The sequence below is a fragment of the Delphinapterus leucas genome, chromosome 10 (assembly GCF_059928025.1).
Source record: "Delphinapterus leucas isolate spDelLeu-1000000601 "Yukka" chromosome 10, BTC_Dleu_Yukka2, whole genome shotgun sequence".
In the NCBI taxonomy this organism is placed as follows: Eukaryota; Metazoa; Chordata; class Mammalia; order Artiodactyla; family Monodontidae; genus Delphinapterus; species Delphinapterus leucas.
This window is the reverse complement of record NC_143138.1, coordinates 83,845,526-83,870,923: the sequence shown is the minus strand read 5'-3', so window position 1 is coordinate 83,870,923 and position 25,398 is coordinate 83,845,526. Positions and strand designations below refer to the sequence as shown.

Genomic DNA, 25,398 nt, shown 5'->3' with positions numbered 1-25,398 from the left:
CATTAAACTTTACCTCTTTGAAGCTGTATGAAGAGAATAAAAACATTGTGTTGATCACTCTCCCTCCATTAGAAAACTAGTCGTCTTTCTCACTGGACAAAGCTAAGTGGAAGCTGAAAATTCCTAGTTGCTTTATCTAAAAAGAAAAGGTCTGCTCTTTTTTTTTTTTTTTTTTTGTGGTACGTGGCCCTCTCACTGCTGTGGCCTCTCCCGTTGCGGAGCACAGGCTCCGGACGTGCAGGCTCAGTGGCCATGGCTCACGGGCCCAGCCGCTCCGCGGCATGTGGGATCTTCCCGGACCGGGGCACGAACCCGTGTCTCCTGCATCGGCAGGCGGACTCTCAATCACTGTGCCACCACGGAAGCCCACAAAAGGTCTACTCTTAATGACAACTGACAGAATGATTTTTTCTGATTGTAAAAATAATACTTGATTGTTAAGCATTTAGAAAATACAGAAAAGGACAAAAAAAAATCAAAAAAAGGAATTGATCCATAATCCTGCTACTGATGCGTTAATAGTTTGACCTGTTTCTTTCTTTGAAGTATGTATTTTTGTTGGCTGAGATCAGTTGCTGCCTGCATTTTATATTGTGTTAGACTTTTAACTTTTTAGGTATTTTGGCTATGTTGACCTCATCCATCCACCTTTCTTCCTATTTTCTATGTGTTCTTGCAAGAACCAGGATGCAAGATGGGGAAGGATTGCAGGATTGCTTTGAACATTCACATTTTTATTTCATTAAAGATAAACTCGCACATTGAGAGTAGGGACCAGGTTTTTTATATGTTGGAGTCTCTAGGACCTAGATGTTACGTAAAAGGTTGCTTAAGTGAACGAGCAAATAATTAAAGAATGAACGAAGGGATGGCAGGATTGAGGCATTTTAGAACGTAAAATCAACAAGACCTTGTATCCCCCATGTTTAACGTCTTAGCCCCTGCTACCTACAGAGGCAGTGTAGTGCAGTGGGGGAAAGGTTCCGCTGAAACCAGGCAGTCTGGGTTCAAACACATGGCTTTGGCTCTAACCTGGGCATGTTACTTACATTTTTAAGCCTCAGTTTTATCGACTGTGAAAGTGGGGATCATAGTTCCTACTATAATGGATGAGTTAATATATACCAGGTAGACAGAAGAGTGTCTGAAGCAGACACTGTTTTTTTTGTTTTGTTTTATTTATTTATTTAGGCCAATTCTGGGTGACTTCTTTTTTTTTTTCCACATACACACACACACACACTGTACTTTATTTTCACAAGAGATAAACTGACACCAAGCATTGGAAATGGATGACCACAACAAAAGCAACAACGATTGCAATTACCAAACACGAAACACACTCATACTATGTCATAATATTGACGTTCAGTCCAGGAATCCTCCACTGTAGCAGCTCCTTTACTTTGCAGTGAAAATTGATTTGTATATTTTTTGCCTCTCAGTCCTTGTGGGATTTTTCTTTTTATTCAAACAGAAAGTCACCAAAATTATAGTCAGTCTCATCAGTTCACTCAGTCCCATCGAATTAATTTTTTTCATCTTGGTCTTTTGTTAGCACTTTTATGAGTTCATCAGTTTTCCATTAGAGTTCTGAAAATGCTTATTCATTCAGTTCAGCAGTATAGTCAGTTACCAGAAACCTGTACTTGTCAGAGTCTCTTCCATGAGCAGACACTGTTTTGCTATTAATGTTTTTACTATTATTACTACTACTATGACATATGACGCTCCCTCATAGGACACACGAGCCCCAGCTCGTCACTCTAGCCTCCTCCGCACTCACCATGTTCATACTGAAATAATTCCTCATTCCCTGATTAATAACAGCTTTCTCAAGCTTCCATGCCTTTTAATATATTTATCCCTGTGCTGAATGTCTTTCTCTTTTTCATGTTCTTTGTCTGCTGAATGCTTTTCTCTCTCCCTTCATTTCCCTCTGGTAAATTTCCACTCATCCTTCTGAACTCAGCTCCAAAGTCCCCTGCCCTTAACCAATTCTTTCCTTCCCTGTGTACCACCACCAACCATATCCTAAAGAAATTAAGTTCCTCCAATCCCGAAAGTATCCTCTAAATACTTCTCTAGCTCTCTTCCCATTAGCGTTGACTTGCTTGTTTATATACCTGCCACCCCGCAACTGGACTGATTCCTTGGGATCAGGGTCAGCTTTACGTCCCAGCCACTGGCACAGAGACAGGCATACGCTATAGGCCCTCGGTAAATGTTTGTCAAGTGAGCAAAGTAAATGTAGCTTACACGCACAACTAAATTGATCAAATTTTGCAGAATGGGCTTGTGAAAAGATTGAGCCAAATTGAAAATAAGTTCTGCGTAACAACCTTAAAATTAGACTCTTTCAGCTTTCAATCTTATTTTGTTTTCATTACCTAAGATGGAGCTAGTGTTCCTACATTCAATTTTCCAGAGTTGATATTGTACTTGTAACCTTGAAATTTCATATACTGAACCCGTTGGGATACCATTTGGGGCATCGCATGATCGGATTTTGAAGCACAGGAGTCTCAGCATACGTACTGTAACCTTTGCTGCTTTATTCACCGTAAATACTTTTTGGAGACATTTAGGAGAATTGCTGTAAAATCAGCTACAAGGATAGTTTGGCATACTTCTCTGCTCTTAGATTCAAACAGCTTTTCTTGGAATTTCAAGGAAATAAGTCATCAACATTCGATTGCCTTTAGTATGGAAAGGCATTGCAAGTGTATGCAGAGGGAGTCCACTTAATCTTAAAACCTCATTTTAGCCAAATCTTCCAATATATTCTTCTACCCCAACCATTCAGCCAAACTATCTGAACATCACTGGCTTTCCCTTTTCCTTCTTACTAAAGCCAGAGTTACCATATAGGCAGCAATGAAGCAGGAGTGGAAGAAAAATTGGAGAAATGAATCATCCCAAAAGTCAATCATGTGACTTTTTTGAGAGGGAACCATTCTCCTAAAATCTAGAAAGATATTTGCTAATTTAATACTGTTCCAGCTGCCTATTCATGACAAAGAGACTTTATAAAAGTACACGTTCATGGTAAGACCTATTATTATCCCTGTTTACAGTGCCTTAAAAGAGAGGAATTAGTCTCAGCTCGATTTAAACTAATACAACATGAAGCATATTCCTCTGTAACCAATCCATTACTGTCAGCACCACATTCATGGTTCTTGTCCTGGAATTATTCCATGTAGTGCAACAACCGACAGTTTGAATGGTTACCAAGGATAAACTATATCCAGTATATCTGCTAACCTGGCAGAGTTTTAGTATTGGGGATTTGAGAGTGTTTGTCTACGTGAATGTGTGTGTATGTGTGTGTATTTTAATCCTCAAACTCATTTCAAGATGCTGAAATTATTTAAAGGGTCAGTAACAGAAATTGAATTTTGCAGGCTGTAAGTTCTGCCTGTACAGAGGTGAGCGTGCTTTCTGGTTATAAGTAGCCATAGATATTTACACAGTGAAGTCGCTAAGCTGAACATCAGAGTTGGTTTGAAGACTAGCCAATCTATGTGGAACAAAGAAATCGAATGCCATGTTTTAAAGGGCTATTGAGAGTTTCATAATCAGTACTTCACCTTTCCCTGCGTCATGTGGTTTTCCTTCTATGTTTTCCTGATATTGAAATGATGTGTGTCTTAAACCATGAGCATTTAGATCTGTGCTGCCTTGTGCATGTGTGAGAATCAGAGTTTTCATAATAATAGCTTATAAGACATGCCAGTTGTAATCCTCAGGGACCTGTCCCATGTGCTGTTTCGGTTGCCTTTACCACCTCCCTGAGGTGCTAAAGGGGAAGTTGTTGGGTCTTCAGATGAAAAAATCAAGGCCCACCGAAAGGCAAAAGGACATGGTCTTAGAGAACAAGGAAAATGCACTCTAGTTGGCACTACCCGGAGTAAATTTACAAAGAATGAATTATTTGTTCATTGATGTATTGCCAGCACAAGAAGGCACTCAAATATTTGTTGAATATGTTGAACAGAGCCACTGAACACCCAATTGGAATATTTGTATTTCATACTGGTGCCATTTAACATGAATTACCTTAAAACATTTAAACCCAGTACTGATACTTTTGGTAGACCATCATCTCAGAAAGAGGCTGTTGGAATATCATTACAGCTAAATTGTCACTCCAAAAAAAGTCATAAAAATAGTATGATAAATGCTTGGATGGAGGGAGGACGAGGTAGATGGTCAATTCAGCTGAAAATACAATATCTTAAAATCTAGGAAAGGATGAGAAAACTCTGGAAGATATTTTCTCAATTTATTATAGAAATCAAATTTCTTTGTATGTTTTCTGCTTTTGAAAATGCTTAAGTGGACATCCTTGAAGATTCAAATCTTATATTTCAAAAGGAACATGGCAAAGAAACTTTTAAAAAACTAATTTACCCACACCCACTCTCTCTCTCTGTACATCCATCCATTTACCTGTCCATCTATCATCTACCATCTATTTGTCATCTATTTTTTCAACCCATACTAGAAGCACATGTCATTTGCCTTTCTGGCATGTTACACATGCTTAAGAGGCCTAAGGAGGAGGTTTGAAAAGCTACCTTTATATTTTTCAAAAAGAAGAAATGGAATGGAAGACTGCCATTTCATAATTAAGGAGGCCTAATATTAATGTTTTACAATATAGATTCATTGGGAAATAGACCAAGTTACCCATTTCAGCTAAACCTGTTGAATTGGCCACAAATAGTTACAATTTAAATTTACTAAGAACACATGCAATATATGCCCTACGAGTACAGTTTACCTCCCAGCTGAAGTGAAGTCAGTAAGTATTTCACGGGTGTTGGACACCAACCAAGATTGTTTGGTTCACTCTTGGGAGAGACCAAAATATGGCTCAATGCATGACATGGCAAAGAGTTGGGGGACTATGGAGAGGTGGTCCCAGCTTGAATCCTGGTAGCACCCCTAAGAGGGTAGGTGGCCTTAAGCAGTAATCTCCTAATTTCAGTCCTCACCTGTGAAGTGAGGTAATAATACCTCCTCATAAGGTTGTCCTGAGGATTCAACGAATTAATGTATGTCAGCCTCTTGGAACAGATAGCTAGCACTTAAATGTTCTCGTTTTTATTGTTGTTGTTATTGATAATATTCTTCCAAAATTCCCAAGAGGACTATTATACGATGTTCTCATTTATAAGAAGTACTTGGGCATAAATAACCACCATGATGGCATAAAAGGAGAATGTTGGTGAAAACATTTTAAATGTGGTATATACCCTGTTGGAAAAAAATGATAAACAGGAGGCCCAATCAAATGGAGGTACAGTAGTCCTAAAAATAAAAGTATCATTGCATATTTACTCCTAGATGCAAAAAGCATCTAGGATATTAGGCTAGGATACTAACTTTAGCAGTGCTTCTTTATTCAGAAGATTTATTTTAACATCATGACCGTAACTTTCTCTTCTTTCTCATGATTCATCCTTTTCTCCCTCTAATCATCCTTGATTATCTTGCAAGCACCTTGCACTTTTTGGGTGTTTTTAATATGACTAGTTTTTCTTCAGGACACTCCACTGCTACAAATTCAAATTATAATCGTAAATTAGTGCCAGGGTACATTTAAGCAATTAGAATGCTGTAATTAAATTCTGCTGTGTATGTAATCTAATAATGCATACAGGTAAGTACAAAAGTAGAGAGCTGGGTTCTCAGTGTCTACTGACAGTTATTCATCTGTTCTCCAATTGTCTCACCTCCTATTTATCAGATGTGGGTGCCTTGGAACCTCCATGCTTATTAGTGGAACCTGACCTATTTAGGCTCCCCGTCTTGCATCGCTTAACGACTTGGCTGTAGATCACCACACCTCTCATTTTCAGAGCAGTCTCATAAACATTCACTCCCTTGCTTTGCAACCATGTTGGTGCAAGAGTTTATTACAAGGATTCAGATACTGGCAGAATGGTGGAGCCAGTGTCTCTGATATTTGGCCACGTGACAATACCATTCTTCCTGGGATCAAAAGAAATAAAGCAGAGCCTCCAGATCTCAGAATAGGGGCGAAGTAAAAAGACTTGGGTGGAGGAAGACTCACAGTTCTGATGATATTTTTGTAGCATCATCTGGTAGAACCTTGTTATCAAAAGGTTTGGTATTTTTTTAAAGTATAGATTAATTCATTTAAAAATATTTATTGAATGTCCACTATGTGCTACACTAGTGTGCTGTGTGCACAGTGGTGACTTGGATCTCTGCCCATGTGGAGTTTAGAGTTTTATGAGATTAATATCATATTGTCTCAATAATTAGCTGTTGAGTTAGTTTGGTATTTGTTTGTTTGTTTGTTTTCCTTTTCTGGTCCAGGATCCATCTAGGATCACACATTGGTTTTAGTTGTCATGACTCTATAGTCTCCATAACGGGAAACAGATATCCAGTCTTTCCTTGACTTTTCTTACATTGGTATTTTTTAAGAGTATAGGCCATTTGCCTTGTAAAAGGTCTGTCAATTTGTGAAATACGGATTTGTCTAATTCAGTGATTCCAGACATGTGTTGGCCACGTCTTAGAATCATTAGGGAACTTGGTGAAACTACAGAGACCCACAACCTGCCCCGTTTCACCCTATACTACTTCAGTGAGTCTGGGTCTCTCTATTCTTCAGTGGCTTTAGGGTAACTCTGCTATACACCGACGTTTCAGAGCCACTAGTCTAATATAATTTCCTTGTGGCAAGAATACTACATAAGTGATGTTGGGTCCTCCTCAGTGTGTCTCACAGGGAGGCTTGCAACGTTAGTAAGATTTGTTTTGGGTTAAGGTGGTATCTACCAGATTTCTCTTCATCTTTTCCACTTTGTAATTAACAACTTGTCTGGAGTCAACACTTTGAGACTGTTTGACCATCCTGTTTCCCAACAGTCTTTGATCCAATGGTCTTGGTCTCCAGTGGTGATCTTGGCTAAGCCAGTTAGTACTATGGTTAGTACTATGGTATATGGTGATTGTAAATGGTGATTTGCTAATTCTATCACCTTCAACATTTCTTAGCATTCATGGGTAAAGAATAATTTTCCCTTCTCCATCTTTTTAAAAAATGGTTTTTATTATCAACATGGACTCATGGATTTCTTTTTATTCAAAATATTATAATCCCTTCTCTCATTCATTTTGATGCTCTAAAGGCTCCCACTACCATAGCCTTGGAATCAACCATTTTTCCTTTCAGTGGAGAATGCTATCTAGAAACCAAGGTCTGGTTTCTACATAAACTAGTTGGAACTTCATCCCAAGAACAAAAATATGCACCACCTGTCCACCAAAAAACAGCATGCATTGCACAAACCATACCTGGGCTCCACCTTGAGAAAAGATGATCTGATTCATTTTCCCTTCTTTCTCATTTCCATGTCTGTATATTCACTTGTATTATCCTCCCACAACCAAACACTAATTCATAAACTTTCTCTTTGTTCCCATGTTCATTGTGATCAAGTTTCTGAGGAGCAGTCTGTCCAAATACTTTGATCCTACTGCTTATATCTTTGAAACTGTGATACACACCCACAAAACACCTGTACTTGTTTGCTCTTCTTCTAATCCTTTTTAGTTTTTGAAAGCATCTTTTTTTTTTTTTTTTGCGGTACGCGGGCCTCTTACTGTTGTGGCCCCTCGCGTTCCGGAGCACAGGCTCCGGAAGCGCAGGCTCAGCGGCCATGGCTCACTGGCCCAGCCACTCTGCGGCATGTGGGATCTTCCTGGACCGGGGCATGAACCCGTGTCCCCTGCATCGGCAGGTGGACTCTCAACCACTGCGCCACCAGGGAAGCCCTGAAAGCATCTTTATAGCTCATTTTTCTTTTTTATCCTCAAAACTCCGTGAAGTTGGGGGACAGATATATTATTTTCCCTTTACATTTTTAGAAAGTGATGCCAGAAAAGTAAAAGATTTTTTGATAACTTTGCGTATATACATATTCATATATATATATATATATATCCTTGATAACTAGGTACTATGCTAACAGTTCCCATAGCTGATAAAGCCTGAGCTATGTTCTCATAGTTCAGAAAGCTAGGATTCCTTATTCTCAGTTGAAAATCAAGGCAAATCAACTGTATAGTGACTCGAGAAACATAAGAAGCATTCCCTTTTTAAAAAGGAAAGATAATAATACACCCATTGACATTTTCCTTCACTACTCTTTTAGTTGATATTCTACAAATGTTTTGAGTACCTGCTGTGTGCCAAGTGGTCCTGGAGATATAGCTAGGGTCAAAATAGGTAAAAACCCATGCCCTAAGGAGCTTACCTATTAGGCAGAGGTGATGGTAGATAGGGATAAAGACAATAAATAAGGTTATACTGCATTAGAAGGTGCAAACAGGGTCACCAAATACAGTTGCACAGGTTGCACACTGCCCGACTCTGTGCCCAATGGTACCATGGAGATCTTGGAGCTAAGCAACTTAGGATGAAACTGACATTAAGTAAGATGGGAAAGGCTGAGGGAAGATCAGTGGTTCTGTGTTTTGTTTTTTTTTCTTAACTTTATATTGAAGTATACACATGGAAAAGTGTATACAATGTAATTGTGCAGCTCAATGAACTTTCACAGATTGAACACATCTGTGCAACTAGTACCACTATCAAGGAAACAAAACATTACCAGCACCTGAGAAGCCCCTAGCATGTTCTTCCAGTCATTAATCCCCCCACTACCATGACTTTTAATAGTATTTATTAGTTTGGGCTGACTTTGTATTTTATAGAACTGAAGTTATACAGTATATGCTTTTTTAATGTATGGCTTCTTTTGCTCAAATTATGTTTTTGGGATTCATTCATGTTGTTGTGTGTCATTACAGCCAGCTTATTCATTTTCCCTGCTGAATGGTAGTCCAGAGTATGAGTATATCACAGTTCATTTACATAAATGGGCATTTGGGTAGCTTTGCAGTATTTGGTTATTATAAGTAGTGCTGCCATGAGGATCCAAGTGCCTGCCCTTTAGTGGACATCTGTAAACATAGCTATTAGGTGTATACCTAGGAGCAAAATTGCTGGGTCATAGTGCATGTGTATGTTACACTTTAGTGGACCTTGCCAAAAAGTTAGTCCAGAAGTAACTTAAGTTGGTCCACCAGCAGTGTATGGGAGGAGTGCTGTTTTGATGTGTTAAGTAAAATGTCTACTTTATTCAGTGCAATCAGTTATACCACCATACATTGAAAAGAACTGCACCAAAATATTATTTGGAGACAATTTCGCTAGGTGCCTAGGAAATGGAAATAAACTAACTAAAGTTTATTGGCATTATTGGCTTTGGTGAAGAAGTTGAATACAAGTTAAATACACTAAAAATAATATCCTACACAATGATAACCAGATTAACAGAATGAAAAAAGTGGCCTATTTATGTTGGAAAATACAAAAAAAACGATTATTAATCCTAAACCAGGATGTGTGTGATCTTCATGGTATATCATAAAACTTTATGATCGCTGCAGAGCAATTTCAGTAGATACTTATTATGGTTCCAAAGAGGAAGGCAAATTACTATATCTTTTTAAAAACTTGACAAGATTATTTTTTAAATTTCTTTAAAAACATAAATGGAAAAGAATGGCAAATATTATTATGGAAAGTTAAAGCCTTTGTCATATCAGATACTGAGACATATTATAAAGGAAGAATGATTAAATGTTATGGAACTACACAAAAATTGAACCGTGTCCCAGAACAAAGTAGAGAACCATATATATAATGATATATAAGGATGTAAGAAGCAGCATGGTAAACAGTGCAGAGAGAATAACATTGAGAGTCTTTGGGGGCTACCCTTCATGGTAAGTGCTTTATATTTTATACTTTATGCTCTAAACAACTCAGTAAATTCAATATTATCATTCCCCATTTTGCAGAGGAGGAACTGAGTGAGTTTCAGAAAAAATTACTTACTCAGGGCCCCATAGATTCTTCCAATGTGGGAGGGCCAAGTCCAATCTGACTTCACAGGAGGAGAGAGCACATCAGAGGGGATGAGATTGAAGGACACAATTTCTGCCCCATAAACAAGACAAAGCGTTAATATTGGTAACTCAAGTTGAACATAAACTCTCAAGTAGATAAGTGAACAAAGGGTCATTTCACAGATAGGCAGTAGCAAATAATAGGCAATTGCAAGGGAAATACTCAAGTTGGTTAGTAATCAAACAACTGCAAACTGAAACAATTTTGCAGTATTATTTTGTACCTTTCTTATTAGCAAAAATAATTTTTTTGATATGATGTGGTTTATAAACATATATACCTTTCCCTAAGATGAAAAATTAGTAAGCATATTTGATATCTTGATTCAGGTGATGGTCATATGAGTATATACACACATCAAAGTCATCGAGCTGCACAGTAAGAGTTGTGCATTTTACTGTATATACGTCAATAAAAAGGAAAAAAAACACTAAAATATGTTAACTGATGAAATCAGAATTATTTGTGAGAAAATAAAGGCGGAAATAATTAGATGCTGCCAAGGTTAAGCTTAGTATAAAACATTCAGCATGGAACTCCCCTCGTGGTCCAGTGATTAGGAATCTTCCTTCCAATGCAGAGGATGCAGGTTCGATCCTTGGCCTGGGATCTAAGATCCCACATGCCGTGGGGCAACTAAGCCCGCGTGCCGCAACTAAGACCCGACACAGCCAAATAAATAAATAAATATTTAAAAAAAAAATTCAGCATGGTGAGCATAAAGCATTTAGCCCACAAATTTGAAATTCAGCTTCTCTTAAGAGCCAAAGCTCAGAGGAAGTTATGATCACTTACATAACGCACAGTGGTCATTAAGGTAAAAACAAAGCAGCTGCTCGAAGGAACACAGTCATCATTGGTCCTAAAAATCAGAAACTGCTCCCATGTGTCCTTGTAAAGGGATATTATATGAGGTAATGAACTATGTCCTGAACAACACACCTAAAGTTATTAAAATAATGAGTTTCTGAGGGTTGTTTCTTACGTTGTTTCTCAACATAAGTCAGGGGAGTGATGCCAGAACACAGTTTCTAAAAAGCAGTTTTGGGCTTCCCTGGTGGCACAGTGGTTAAGAATCCACCTGCGGGGCTTCCCTGGTGGCACAGTGGTTAAGAATCCGCCTGCCAATGCAGAGGACACGGGTTCGATCCCTGGTCTAGGAAGATCCCACATGCCGTGGAGCAGCTAAGCCCATGTGCCACAACTACTGAGCCTGTGCTCTAGAGCCCACGAGCCACAACTACTGAGCCCACGAGCCACAACTCCTAAAGCCCATGCGCCTAGAGCCTGTGCTCTGCAACAAGAGAAGCCACCACAATGAGAAGCCTGCGCACTGCAATGAAGAGTAGCCCCCGCTTGCCACAACTAGAGAAAGCCTGCGTGCAGCAACAAAGACCCAAAGCAGCCAAAAATAAATTTAAAAATAAAATAAAATAAATAAATCATACCAAAAAAGGAGTTTTACCTCGGGAAACCTTATGGCTCAGTTTTGTAGGTTTCTGATGATTCTAGCTTAATCCAAGAATAAACTTAGTGAATGTAGAGCAATGGTTCTCAATTGGGGTGCCAAAAGGAACCCTTTGGCCATCTCTGGAGACATTTTTGGTTGTCACAGCTGGTGAGGAGACTGCTACTAGACTCTAGTGAGCAGAGGCCAGGAATGCTGTTTAATACCCTATAGTGCACAGGACAGCCCCTCCCCCCAGTAAGGAATTATCTAACTCAAAATGTCAACTGTACTGAGGTTGCAAAATGCTGCTCTGAAAGAACAAATGTGTAGTATTCACTGAGACCATCCTCCATAAATATTGCCTCTCACAACTAGCTTGGATGGAAAAGGAGAAAGTACTGGCTTATTTACATAGGGGGAGGAGGGAGTGCAGGTGTAGTAATTATGGCCTGGCCTTCTAGGGGCATGATAACCCCTAGAAAATAGGAAATTGCCCAGGGAAGTATGTTTCTATGGCCTAGCAAGAGCTGCCTTGTTAGATGGTAGGTAGGTATTAAGTGTTGATGCGGCCTCTCTCCCAGCCAAATTGTATAAAAACTAGTCAGCCCATAGCTCTGGGCTTCTCTGGCCTGGCAGAGTCTTCCTTCCATGTAGGTGTGTCCACAGAAGGTATTAGAGAGGCTCCCGGGAGCTGTATCAACTCACTCATTTGTGTCCTTATCCCATTGGTTCTTTGCACTGTTTGCAGGCTTACTGGTAAACTAAGGTGAGAGCATAGAAGCGGCATCCAAGGCCTCATTCTCGACAATTTTTGAACTTTAACCAGACTTCGAAGTCTGGCCCAGCTCAGCAGTGGACACAGTTGACTAGCAATGTTAAGAAGCCCCTTTCTGTCCATCTGTAGTCACTGATTCTCTCTGGTTCACATCTTCCCAATGTCACCTCCAGAGGGAGAGAGCTTTCTTCCCTTAGTTCTAATTTGGAAAATCCCTAGGAAGGTCTTTGAACCCTCTTCCATCACTTGCCCACAGAAGGATGATTGTATTTCCATTAGATCCAGTAAGGAGAGAAGCAATTCTCCAAAAGAATGGGATATTCTGTTCAGAAAGGGGGTTGGGGTACGAGGCAGTCGAGACAAATAGATATCCAACCCTCCCGGAAAATACATCAATTTTTTAACAAACTTTTTATTTTGAAATAATTTCAAACTTACAAAAGAGTTGCGAGAATAGCACACACACACACACACACACACACACAAAATGTATGTCTATCAAACCAAATTCACCGGTTGTTGACATTTTCCACATTTGTACTGGTGCTCTCTCTATCTCCCCCACCTCCAAATGTGTGTAATTTTTTTCTGAACCATTTGAGAGTAAGTTACACTGTTTACCCCTAAATGTTTCACGGTATCTTTCTTAGGATAACGGACATCTCTTACAGACCCATATAACAATGATCACATTCAGAACATTTAACATTGAACCTATACTGTTGCCTAATATGCAATGCAGTTGTATCAGTAGTGCCTTTATAACAACTTTTCCTCTTGATCCAGGATAACACACTGCGTTTAGTTGTTATAACTCTTTAGTCTCCTTTGCTTTCAAACAGTTCTTCAGCCTTCCTCTAGCATTCATCACACAGACACTTTCAAGAGTATGGGCCAGATTTTTGTCTCAAGGTTTCTCCTGATTAGATCTAGTGATGTATTTTTGGCAGGAATACTACCCAGCGGTGTGCTAGAACCAGTTAGTACCATCTATGAGAGCCAGTTGTCACATCTCTTCCCAGCTCCATGTTCTGTAATATCATACTGGTAGCTTGAAATCAGCCATGGTGGGAATGTTCACACCATGGAAATCAACAAATGCTACACATCAGAGCTTGTACCCCCTCCCCCATTTCTGGTTGTGAAACATTTACATTTAGCAGCACAGCACTGTATGTAGATGAAGTTATATCCTCCTCAGAACGTATCAGAAGGCACGTGATGCTGGTCTTCCCAGTTATTGGTGATATCTCATCCCTTGGTTAAGATGGTATCTGTCAGGTTTCACCATTGAAAAGTTACCATTTCCCCTTTTGTAATTAATTCTCCCCTATGGAGAGATCCTTTGTGATTATGTAAATATTCTGTTTCTCATCTAACTTTCACCCAATACCTTTTACTTATTGAAAAGTACTGCCTGAATCAATTAGTACTATGACTGTTGCAAATTGTAATTTTTTTATCTCTTTTATTTCTCCTACATTTATTTGTTGCTGTTCTACAGGTGGTTTTTGTTTTGTTGTTTTGGTAGACTTAACCCTTAAATAGATGATGAGTAGTAGACTTGGAAACAAACAGAGGTTTCTCAACGTTTTGTCAAGTAGTTCTCCATCTGAAGTATTTGTGACCAAGTTATGAATGTTCATAGCTATAGTGCAGAATAAGTTTCCATGGAGTACTATCAATACATCAATACAGAAAATGCAGAATGCGTCTTCAGAAATAGTTTTCCCATTCTATGTGAGCGTGTATGTTTGATGGTGACATACTATCCTACCAACGGTGGAGGTGGCATTTGGAGTCATTTTTCTGATCTTACCTGATTCCAATTTTTACCAAAAGCATGCCTTTAGGACATTCCTGGTGAGATTTGCGCTGGCGTTAACTAAAGCACGGTCGAGTTGAAAGAGTCCAGGGTCAACATGTGCTGTGGGATTGAGTAGTCCACGTCCTGCCCCTGGCCCTCAGTGCCATCATCTGTAAAATCATAGGAGTCATATTTTCACAAAAGTCCCTTTCAAGTTCTAAAACTTTCTTTTATTCTGCTTTCCTACTTGGGAGTCAAAACCTAGAGTTCACCTCGTTAGCATGATGTCTTGGTCAACTGAGCCGACAAGTCAAGGACCAAAAGTGAGATGTCGAAGGTGGAGCCTGAACCCAGTGACCTCGTGATTGGATCCATAATCCTGTTAAGTGAGCTTTGGGAGTATAGCACCAGCACTTGATACTGTTTCACGTTACCTCTGTGCATTCAGCCACATCCCCTGCTTCACTCCTCTGCTTCTCTTTGTTTATCCTTGACAATCATGGAAACCCACTGAAGGATCCCATTACCTCTGCCTTTGAGGTGATCCCTTTCTCAAGTGTTAGCTTTCCCAGTACCTATAAGGTTACCTCGGTTGCCATGGTTGTAAGTAAAGGAAATGTTCTATCCAAGAGCAGACTGCAGTTTCTAAAGAAGTTTTACCCTTCAGACATGAAACTCCAGAGTTCTGTACAAGTCTTAATTAAATTTCACCATATGAAATGGCTGAGAACCAGGCAAAGTAGTATTTTCTTGATGAATCCATTGTTTGGTGAACTCCACGCACAAGTCGGGTAACCTTGACAGTCAGTTTTAGAACTTAAAATATGTTGCCTTGTATTTCCAGAACAGTGGTTAACTGAAAGGTGAGGTGGGGCCTAAGATGTGTAAAAGAATGTGGGGCTTTGCCAAACCACTCATTTTCCTCTCTTCCTGGAACGAGATTTCTCAAAGGCCCTACTGTTCCGTCCCACCATTGCCTTCCTCCACCAGAATTGTGTCGGGGCCACTGGTGTAGGTGAAAAAGTCCACAGGCAAGCTTCGTATTTGCCTGCCCTCTCCCCTGGAGCTGTCTGAACCTGGTACTTCTCATGCTTTAGCTCCTCATTTCAGCATTTTTAATATTTGATGACCCTTCCAATGTAGAGAAATATTTGGCAACTTCCTTGAGAGTATCTGTTTGAGGTCTTTTAATTTACTAAACTGAAAAGTTGGTGTCTAAAATATTGTTCCAGTGACTCATCTAAGGTTCTGAGGACGCAACGGGGTCCCAGGGTGTCAGAGGAGTTGGCAATAATTTTCAATATACTTTATACATCTTCAGTTTTTTAAAAAAAATATTTGATCTAACGCACTTCGCCTCTTCTCTCTGATTTTAAGACAGATTTGACTTTAACGAGTTCAGGTCTAATTTAAACTCAAACATGTTCTTGAGTTCCCCTGCGAAGCCCTCACCCCCATGCCCCACGTGAGTTTCTATTTCTTTGAAGATAAGGAATTTAGCTTTTCTAAAATTTAATCTCGATCAACACCCACCTCACCTGTTGGATTAACTGCTTCATCATCTTTCACCAGATTAGAAAACGACTGTCTCTTGCCTGAAAGACAGAGGGCAATTGATTTCTGCAATCAACCTGGCTTCTCTTTGATTTTATAATCTGTTTCTAGAGATTATAGGCGAGCTTTGAATTCCAAGGCTCTGGGCCTGTCAGCTTTTGAAGCGAAAAACTTTGAAGCAGATCCACTGCCTCAGGTTTCAGAAGGGATACTTAGTTGTTGCAGGATGAAATATAAGGGAAACACAGGTAATTATCACTGTTGACATTGTAATATCCCAGGTTTGGGGTTTGTTTATTTTATTTTATGGCTTCTAAAAGAATTATTGTTATTAGTTTTGGGTTTTTTTTTTGTTGTTCTTGTTGTTTTTTTGAGAAGCCCGATCAAATCACTTGGCCACTTGAGAGAAAAGCATAAACCTTCCAGAAATTCTCACTGAGCTAACTGCTTCTATAAACCTACCTAGTGTGCATTTACTTTAAAACTACTTAATTACTCACCACTGATGCACTTGGTATAATTAGAAAACTCTCCAGCTCAGATTTAACAGGTAGAAAGGAGAAAGAAAAAAAAGTGTAGGGCAATTTCCAGACCCATGTTCTTAAACACTATGCACTTTCAAGTACTAATTATATAGGATTTATGCAAGGAGGGGGTTATATGGTATTGTTTTAGCATGTGTTAATGCTTACAAGCTAGCATCTCACCAAAAAAAAAATTTTTTTAATAAAGACCCTGCTCTACTACTCAATGTTGTAATTTATCACATAATGCAATAATGGTATTTACATATGTCATCACATTTAACAAAATAAATGAAGGTGCATGTGAGTGTTATTGATAGAGGCAATACCCTGACACAGTTATGCATCCGTACCAGGCAACTGAAGAAGTATTCCTGTTAGTGACAGCCTCAAACTCCTATTTTTCTTTGGGATCTTAAAGGCTTTAAAAATAAAATAGTGGAGGGCTTCCCTTGTGGCGCAATGGTTAAGAATCCATCTGCCAATGCAGGGGACATGGGTTCAGTCCCTGGTCCAGTAAGATCCCACATTACGTGGAGCAACTAAGCCTGTGCACCACAACTACTGAGCCTGTGCTCTAGAGCCCGTGAGCCACAACTACTGAAGCCCGTGCTCCGCAACAAGAGAAGCCACCGCAATGAGAAGCCTGCGCACCGCAATGAAGAGTAGCCTCCGTTCGCCGCAACTAGAGAAAGCCTGCGCACAGCAACAAAGACCCAACGCAGCCAAAAATAAATAAATAAAATAATTTTTTTTAATAAATAAAAATTTTAAAATAAATAAATAAATAAAGTGGTGGTGGGGAGGGTCGAGTGAGTACCAGATTTCCTTCTGAGAATGAAAATGTTAAAAAATAGAAAAAATAAAATAAAATCATGGAAAAATGATAAATTAGGGTTCATCAAACTTCAGTATAAAGCAACAGAATTTGTATCTCAAGCACTTTCTGTAACTGGTTCTTTTTTTAAATTTTTAATTAATTTATTTGTTTTTGGCTGCATTGGGTCTTCATTGATGTGCGTGGGCTCTCTCTAGTTGCGGCGAGCAGGGGGCTACTCTTCGTTGCCGTGCACGGGCTTCTCATTGCGGTGGCTTCTCTTGTTGAGGAGCATGGGCTCTAGGCACGCGGGCTCAGTAGTTGTGGCGCACGGGCTTAGTTGCTCCCCGGCATGCGGGATCTTCCCGGACCAGGGATCGAACCCGTGTCCCCTGCATTGGCAGGCAGATTCTTATCCACTGCGCCAGGGAAGCCTGGTAACCTGTTCTTAAGGCTTACATTTTCTCTACAAGAGTATAAATATTAATTCAATAATGTCTCATTGACACAGAAGTAGAACTTATATTTTTTATAATATTTGCATTGTGTGTGTACCAAAATAACTGCTATGACACAGGAAAACATTGAGCAAACTAATCTAAGAAAATCAGAGCTTCAAAATGAACTTGGAGAGGTAAAAATTATTCATTTAGAAGCTGTCTGAATTTTCAGTTTCAAAGTCATGTGTGTTCCTTCCAGAATACTGCTCTCAAAACACAATTTCCCACAGCTAATTAAAGTGCTGGCGCGCGCGCCCTCTCTCTCTCTCTCTCTCTCTCTCTCTCTCTCACACACACACACACACACAATGTGGCTTCCCCATAACCCTGGATACGTCTCTCCACGCCCCCCTCCCTTCCCCCTGCAATGGTATGATCTGCGTTCAATCCTAAACTGAAGGTACCAAGCTGTGACAGCTTCCCCAACTCCACAGCCATTTGCTACGACCTAGGGCAGCCTGTGTTCAGTGATGCTTTCCTTTTCCACCGACAGGGGCAAATCGAAGTAGACAGCGAAACTATCTTCAGGTTAGCGGCGCTTATTTTACAGGTAAGAACTGATAAACTGCCTCTTACCCGCTCCTTTTGTTTGTTGGGTTTTGTGAACTGCCTGCACTTCTGAAACTTTTGCATGGGCCAGTGGCTGACGGCTTTTTAAAGCCTCCTGGTTGTTTGCCAGTATAAGATGTGAGCCACTGTTTTCTGTTTTAGTGTAGATTGCATGAGCGAGAGTGTGATATGCCTCAGAAGAAAATGAAACTTAGACTTCACTGAGGAAGAAGAGTTAAGACCGTATTGCTGGCAAAGAGCTCCCGGTGGCTTGAATTTGGGAGGCTGCAGTTGTTACAACAGCTGTAATTTGCATTTAAATTTAGTAACTTTTGTATACTTTTTCTTGAGGTGGAGTTAAAGAGCCCTTTAATTCTTAAAGGCACACATAGCTGAAAAAGCGGTGTGTTCCATGCTGGTTTAAAAAAAGAAAACAAATGGCATGTGTTGATTTACCTGTGTCATGGTTTAAACGGTCTGAGGCCAGACTAAAAAGTGTGCTGCTCCGAAGGACAGGCGTTTATCTCGTGATCTTCAAAACATTAAAGGAGAAATAATCATCTATGCTTTTTCAGATAGATTTGTCTCTTCTGTTAAAAACAAGAAATAATTATTGGGTAATAGCGATTTCTTAAATGCCACACTCTTCTCCAGGGTCATATGTAGGGAAGGTGTTCTTTGTGAAAAAGTTTTCAAAACAAAACTCAGCATTTTAAGAGGGGAAAATGATCAGGAGTACAATTCTTTTAGCTTAATCACCATCAATACAAATTGATCATCTATATTTGTTTTTTTATTTCAGGAAGCCAAAGGGGATTACACCAGGTATGGTTCCTTTTCGAATATTACTATGCAAAATAACCCTAGCTGAATCTTTTAATGCTATTTTAAATAACAATGGATGCAAAGCAAAAGAAAGTAGATCCCCAGGCGAGAGACTGAGGTCTCTTTCCTCTTCAAATAGAGACCTATTCTTTTTGTGAATGAATCTGGGAATGAAGCTTTGCAAGCCAGAGTGACAGCAGATTGTACTCAGAAGTCCTCCAAAGTTCTATTTTCCATCACCTGTTAGCAAGATGAAGAAATCTATAAAAAACTTGGGTAGCCCGTGCTGATTTTTTAAATTTATAATAATCCTGTGTTTAAAGAATTATACCATAAGCACAAAAAGATTAAATCCATCAGCAGCTTAGTTAAGGGATTAATAGGGGCTTTCTTTTTGCAGCTGCCCTAAAGGGGCCTCACCCTTCATATATTTGACCTAACAGTTGTATTGTTGCCACCGAGGCACTTACTGGTTCTAACTGCCTAACTGGCCAAATCGTCAGAGAGTGTTTATATTTGAATTCACCCTCTATCTGCTCCATTCTGTTCTTTTAATGCAATAGTTGCGTTGGGGTAGTAGAAGGGGTTAAAGGTGGAGGCAAGACCTCCAATTCGAAGCAGCTCACAGACCAACGACCCACAAAGCCTCGCCTCTACAGTGTTAATGTTCCACTGCTGGTAAACCTTACCTGTAGATTATTTACAGATCAACTAGTACTCATTCCCAGCCAAGGCTTTGACTAGTGTGCTCCTGAACAGGCTGATAACCAAGTAATGCCTTCCAGGCTTGAAAACGTCCACTCATGGAGTCATGCTTCACCTCAGAAACTCCAAGCACTTTCCATATCTGCCCATTTAATGCGGTAGAATGACTGAGGCTCCCACTTAACAGGCCATGATGCACTCACCACACTCTCCTTTTAGCTCTGTTCGTTTTAAATTTTAGGTTAGGAAATATGCTTTGAAGGAATCATAAAGATCAATGAACACCAAACTTTTTTTAATTAAAAGAAAATGTCAGAGCATGAAAAGAGGATAAATTAGTCTCTAGGTCATTAACATCAAGAGCGGCTGTGTTCTCCACTGTTGTCTTCCCTGGAGGAGCCATGTTTCCTAGGAAGATCAGATATGTGAGGAATTCCATCGTGTAGGGGGTGAGTCTGAAGTTGATTTATAAATGAGGGCTTCTGAGCCAACAGCTCAGCCTCTGCTGTCTGTGAACCGCTAACCCTTCCTCCCCCACTTTCTCCCGGTCAAGCGTGTGATGGACACCCTCTGAGCTTCATTTCCTCATCAGGAAAATGGCACCTCCTTCCTAGGTCTGTTGTGAGATTAATTGTATGTAAACATTGCCCAGGGCGGTATCTGGCATGTAGCAAGTTCTCTATACACTTTGGCTATTATTATTAACTTTTATAGTATCATTATTGCCCTCATCATTATCATCCTGTCCCATCTCTTGGCAACCTCTGAAGAGGCCTTTGAGTTGTAGGAGGGTCTGAAGAAGCTGTAATCACGTGTCAGGGGGAAGAATCAAAGAGAAAGATTGACTCCACAAACCTTCCTTAGGGAAGATCGCTTGCCTATGGCAGGAGAAGCCTTAGAAGGAACGGTCCTTGGGTAGTACAGACGTTTTAGCCCTAAGATTTCAAGGTTGGTGAGTCAGTCTGGCCAAGCACAAACCAATCCTTTCCCTTAATTTCAGTGTGTTCCTGGTGGTTTCCTGAGTGATTACTAGACTAAAGAAATGGAGGACACTGTTTTGGAATTGTCTAAACCACACTGAGTAGTAGAAGGAGCTTGGGACTAGGAATTAAGAAACTAGCACCGTGACCCTGAATGCCCTCTGTCCGTTCTCAGCCTCGGTTTTCTCATCTGTAAATTGGGATTAAGGAAAATGGGACTTGGCAGGGTAGTTTTGAGGCTACGAATGATGTTTAAGGACTTTGTAGATTACAGTTTGTTTTACAAGCATTCGTTATTGCTGATGAAGGTGAAAGAAAGAATAGGAAATGTGAACTTTTGTTATTGGGTATATAATGAAGCAGAATTCTGGTTGACTGTCACCACCCCTTCCCTATCTGATCTCCTCCTCCCCTGAATGGAGAGGGTATATTTTTCCTCCAAAGTTCTGTTATAAAACTAATTTAAGAAAATCAGGCCAAAAATTTAGAAATACCATGCAGCGGCGTGGTGTAGTGATCAGAGTAAAGACGCTAGAACCAGAAAGCCTCACCCAAATCCCAGGTCTGCCACTTACTACCTGTATAATCTTGAACAAGTTATTTAAACTCACCAAGCCTCAGTTTCCTCATCTGTAAAATGGGATTATACTAACAGTATACACCCCACAGAATTGCTATGATGACTAAATGAATTAATATATACAAAGTACTTAGAACGGTTCCTGCAGTCTCCACTTTCATATTCCATCAAATTGATGGACATAATTTATCACTCCCCTGTTGTCTTAAATATGAATTGTTTCCCATTTTTTGCTGATATAAATAATGCTTTGATGAACATCTTTGTGTAGTTGGGATTGGGGTTGTCTGTGATTTTTTTTTTTTAAAGAGTTTTTGATTTGGACCATTTGTTAAAGTCTCTTTTGAGCTTGTTACGATATTGCTTCTGTTTTATGTTTTGGTTTTTTGACCCTGAGGCATGTGGGATCTTAGCTCCCCAACGAGATATCGAACCCACACCCCCTGCATTGGAAGGTGAAGTCTCAACCACTGGACCTCCAGGGAAGTCCCTGTGATTATTTTCTTAAGTGATGTTTCTCAGGTGGGGAACAAGCAAAGGGAAATTCCTCAAAGGAGGCAAAGTATGAAGCGCTGAAATGGAATTTATGCATTCTTGATACCGCTAAACTAAAATTATACAAACTTCATAGCTTTATCCAGTGACGTCTCCTAAATGCCTGAAATGGGTCCGCACCCATCTAGGCAACTAGGATGAAGAGGTACTTAGGCAGGGGCCTTCCTTCCAGAGAAATTTGACTTTCTATCAAGAGCTACCTCAGTGGCAATTCTGAATTCCACTTCTCTGTTTGTTTACATGTCAGTGGCTGCAGCTCTTAGCTTTTAGAACGTCACTGAGGTTTGATTGTGGATCAGAAAAAGTCCCCAATTATTACCCTCCTAGACCAGGGCAATGTGGCTTTTTCAATTAAAACAGTGATTGAACACCTAATTCTTGAGGCTGCTGTGGTCCACCCACTCCTCGTGAATATGGTCTTCTTTCTCAAATTTAGACTTTCCAAAGCTGAACCCGCCACCATCCCAGCCCCCAGACCAACTCCTCCTCCAAAGTCTCCCCTTGAGTAACCACCGTTCTCTCTTGAATCATCTCCAAGGATTTTCTCTTTTCCCTCCCACCTTCTTGTCCATCTGTCAGACAGCTCCCTTCTTTCCTTGTCTTTATCAGAATGCTGGCTTTCTCAGCCCTTAGTCTCCTCCACTCAGCCTGACTGTAAAAGTGTGTGTGTGTGTGTGTGTGTGTGTGTGTGTGTGTGTGTGTTGTTTCTTTGGCTGCTTTCTGTGACATTATTTTAAAAGTCAATGCCTGATTTCATTCAATTCCCACCACAGTTGTTATCATCACCATTTAACAAATTAATAGATGGAAATTTTAGGGCCAAAGAGACTATGTCACATAGCCAGTAAGTTCCCAGATCTGTTCTGATTCCGTTGTATACTACCACCTGCACATAACCCCCTGGTATCTTAACATAAATGCGATCATTGTTGTTGACTTCCAGACACCTCTTACAGTTTCTCATTGCACAGACACCCATCTTCCAAAACCCTAACTTGGCATTCAAGGCCCCCCATAATCTGCATTATACATTTTAACCTCCCACACTCTACTGCTCATACGCCTTAATATCTGTTCCTGCCTCTCTTCTCTTTTCTTCACATGCCTTCACTATTTCGCCTTTATGGCTTTGCTCAAACTCTTCTTCCTAGAATGCCTTTAAAAACAACAGTCCTCCCCTATTTTGTTTCCTGCCCTGTTTCCTTGAGTATTTTAAGTTAACATTATCATGACCAGTAGGAAACCTTGCTCTCTGAAAGTTAATTAAAATAGTGGCATGGGGACTTTTTTCTTTAAATAGTTGACAGCCTGAATTTCCAAGTCAGCCCTTAAGCTGCAAAGATAACAAGCTACTCGGGTAACACAACACAGACAAACACAGGATTCCTGAAAGCTGACACGGCAAGGAGGCAAGGTTTCATCACTGAGCCAGCCGCAAATGAGTTTGTAAAAGCAAAGCATTTTCTTTTCTTTTTAAGACCCTGAAAGGTGGAAATTACTAAGGGAACTGTGTGACTAGGGCACTTTTTGCTTATAAGAAAGAGTGAGTGACTACAATTTACAGTCCAGTACTGGGTCACCATGAGGGCATATTGTCACCTAGCTTCAAATGGGAAGGAATAATTCACAATTTACAGCTGTGCTACTGGGAACAGCTGTTTTCCCATGGAAGAGGAACTTCTCTGGATGCCTTGAGAGTAGTTAATGAAGGGAGGGGGGAACAAGCAAAGACTTTAAAGAACTTCTACTCTTACACCTCTAGAGCACTTGAAGCTCTAAAATATCATTCCATTTCCGGGACCTTTAAAATCAGTTACAGTGATAAAAATAGCAGCTCCCGTGGGCTAGGTGCTGTGCTGAGTATGTCCTTATTCACATCAATGGGGAGGCAGGAGTGAAGACAAGAGCTTTGGAATTTAATTGCCCAGGCACTTGCTGTATTACTGTGGGTAATTAACCTCTCTGGAACTCAGTTTCTTTGTCTCTATTACTTGGTATTACTATTATTATTGTTAATATGTTTAACCTTTCCACCAATCCTGTGATAACAGGTGCTACTGGTATCCCCATTTTACAGAGAGGGAAACAGCTTTGGAGGGAGTAAGTAGTTGACTGTCTAGGTCACATGGCTTAGAGAGTGGCCCAATTAGGACTCCACGCCTCATGCTCTTCACCTTTGTCAGGAGTCTCCTTTTTTGTATCTCCTTTTTTTGTATTTAATGTAAGAATCATTACCTTCCTTGCTGGCAGAATAAAGAAGGCTGACTTGACAGAAATTTAACGTTTCTGTCTGATTTCAGGCCAGGGCTGTAATGAATCAGCAAAACACTTTTGTGAAAAACCTATTAAGAAATGGCTTTTCTCTCTCCTGGTATCATGACTCTATGTTAAGGTTTGACTTAAAGATACAAATAGGTTCTTTTATCAGTTCAGCGCATTAATATTTCATTTATTTTTAATGATTTGTAAATAATTCTACGTGTCAGGCTGTTTAACATGTTTTACAAACATTAACTCATTAATTGTCTCCATCCATGAGGTTGGTGGAATATTATTCCCACGTTACAAGTGAGATTAAGAAATTTTGTGTGGATTATGTTTATATTACCATATTATGGTTTAACATTTCCCCATGGCTTGGCCAGATGTTTAGAGTTGCTATGTTGAATAAACAAACAACATAAGAACACATAGGGAACCGCAGACAAATAAGTGCGGGAAATACGTGGTTAAAAGCTAAACAAAGTTCTTTTCGATGAAGTTCGAATCTGCTCATGTGCATGGCGGGTCTCCCAGAAGTAGACACATAAACAGTGTTTCCAACACTTATTTGTCCCTGATGTGTGAGCCTCCTGCCAGACCAGTGTTCTATGGACTTCACTTTGTGAAGCAGGGGATTATTTATTTGCTGAAAGCTCAGTATTAAAATGCCTTTAAAAGATAAGCAGTTTTGGCAAACCTTTTCTTGGTACTCCTTGCCAGATTATTGCATCCCTCGATTTTAATTCCAGTAACTCTTGGGGTAAACATTCGTCAAGTTCTGAACTTGCTTTTTCTGAAGAGCCCTGAATTTGGAAGGAATCATCCATCCCATGCAGTGGGTGCTTTTTCATCTGCTCTGTGCAGAGAATGTTAGGGCTGCCCAATATTATGTATTGGAACCCTCATTTCATAGCTGATGAACTAACAAGTGACATATCCATGACAGTTCAGGTTGACAGGACCAGACCTACAGTCCCCAGGTCTCCCTGACCATCTCAGATTTACCATTTTGTCTTACACTTGTATCAGGAGGCCTCCATGGATCCTTGCTGTCCTTGATAGAAGGCAGTGAGGACAGCAGGCAGTGGACTCTACCATGGTAAGTGGTGTTATCACTGGAGTGGCCCCGAGTCTAATATTAGTCACTTGAGGACATAGCTTAAGAGGGAGAAGGCCGGAAATGAGCACTCAGTCAGCAGTGCCTTTGGAATACCTTGTCTTCTTCTCATTGCTCGACCTTATTCACTCCTGTAGATTGAACACCTAATACCTACAACGTGAGAGGCATTGGACCAAGCGAGGGCTGTGATGGAGGCAGACTGAGTTTCCGGCCTTCCTTTTATTCCTGAGCCACGGTCCTTCTACATCCTTTATAAGAGACACTGGAGAAAGGCCTGGGCCCTGGACTGAGACAGGCAGGCATGAGGTTGAGTGAAACAAGCCCTCCTCATCTGCTAGTTTTGTGACCTTGAGCCAGTTTTAAAGCCATCT

General features: G+C 40.1%; 1 protein-coding gene across 2 annotated transcripts in view; it reads left to right on the top strand.

Moving 5' to 3' along the window:
* Positions 1-25,398, top strand: part of FRMD4B (FERM domain containing 4B) — a 273,299-nt gene that overhangs the window by 185,884 nt on the left and 62,017 nt on the right. For both annotated transcript variants that reach the window (XM_022572579.3, XM_089919549.1), the window contains 2 exons: positions 17,945-18,001; positions 18,803-18,825. In XM_022572579.3, coding sequence (XP_022428287.2) covers positions 17,945-18,001; positions 18,803-18,825 — 80 coding nt within the window. The remainder of the gene's footprint in view (positions 1-17,944; positions 18,002-18,802; positions 18,826-25,398) is intronic.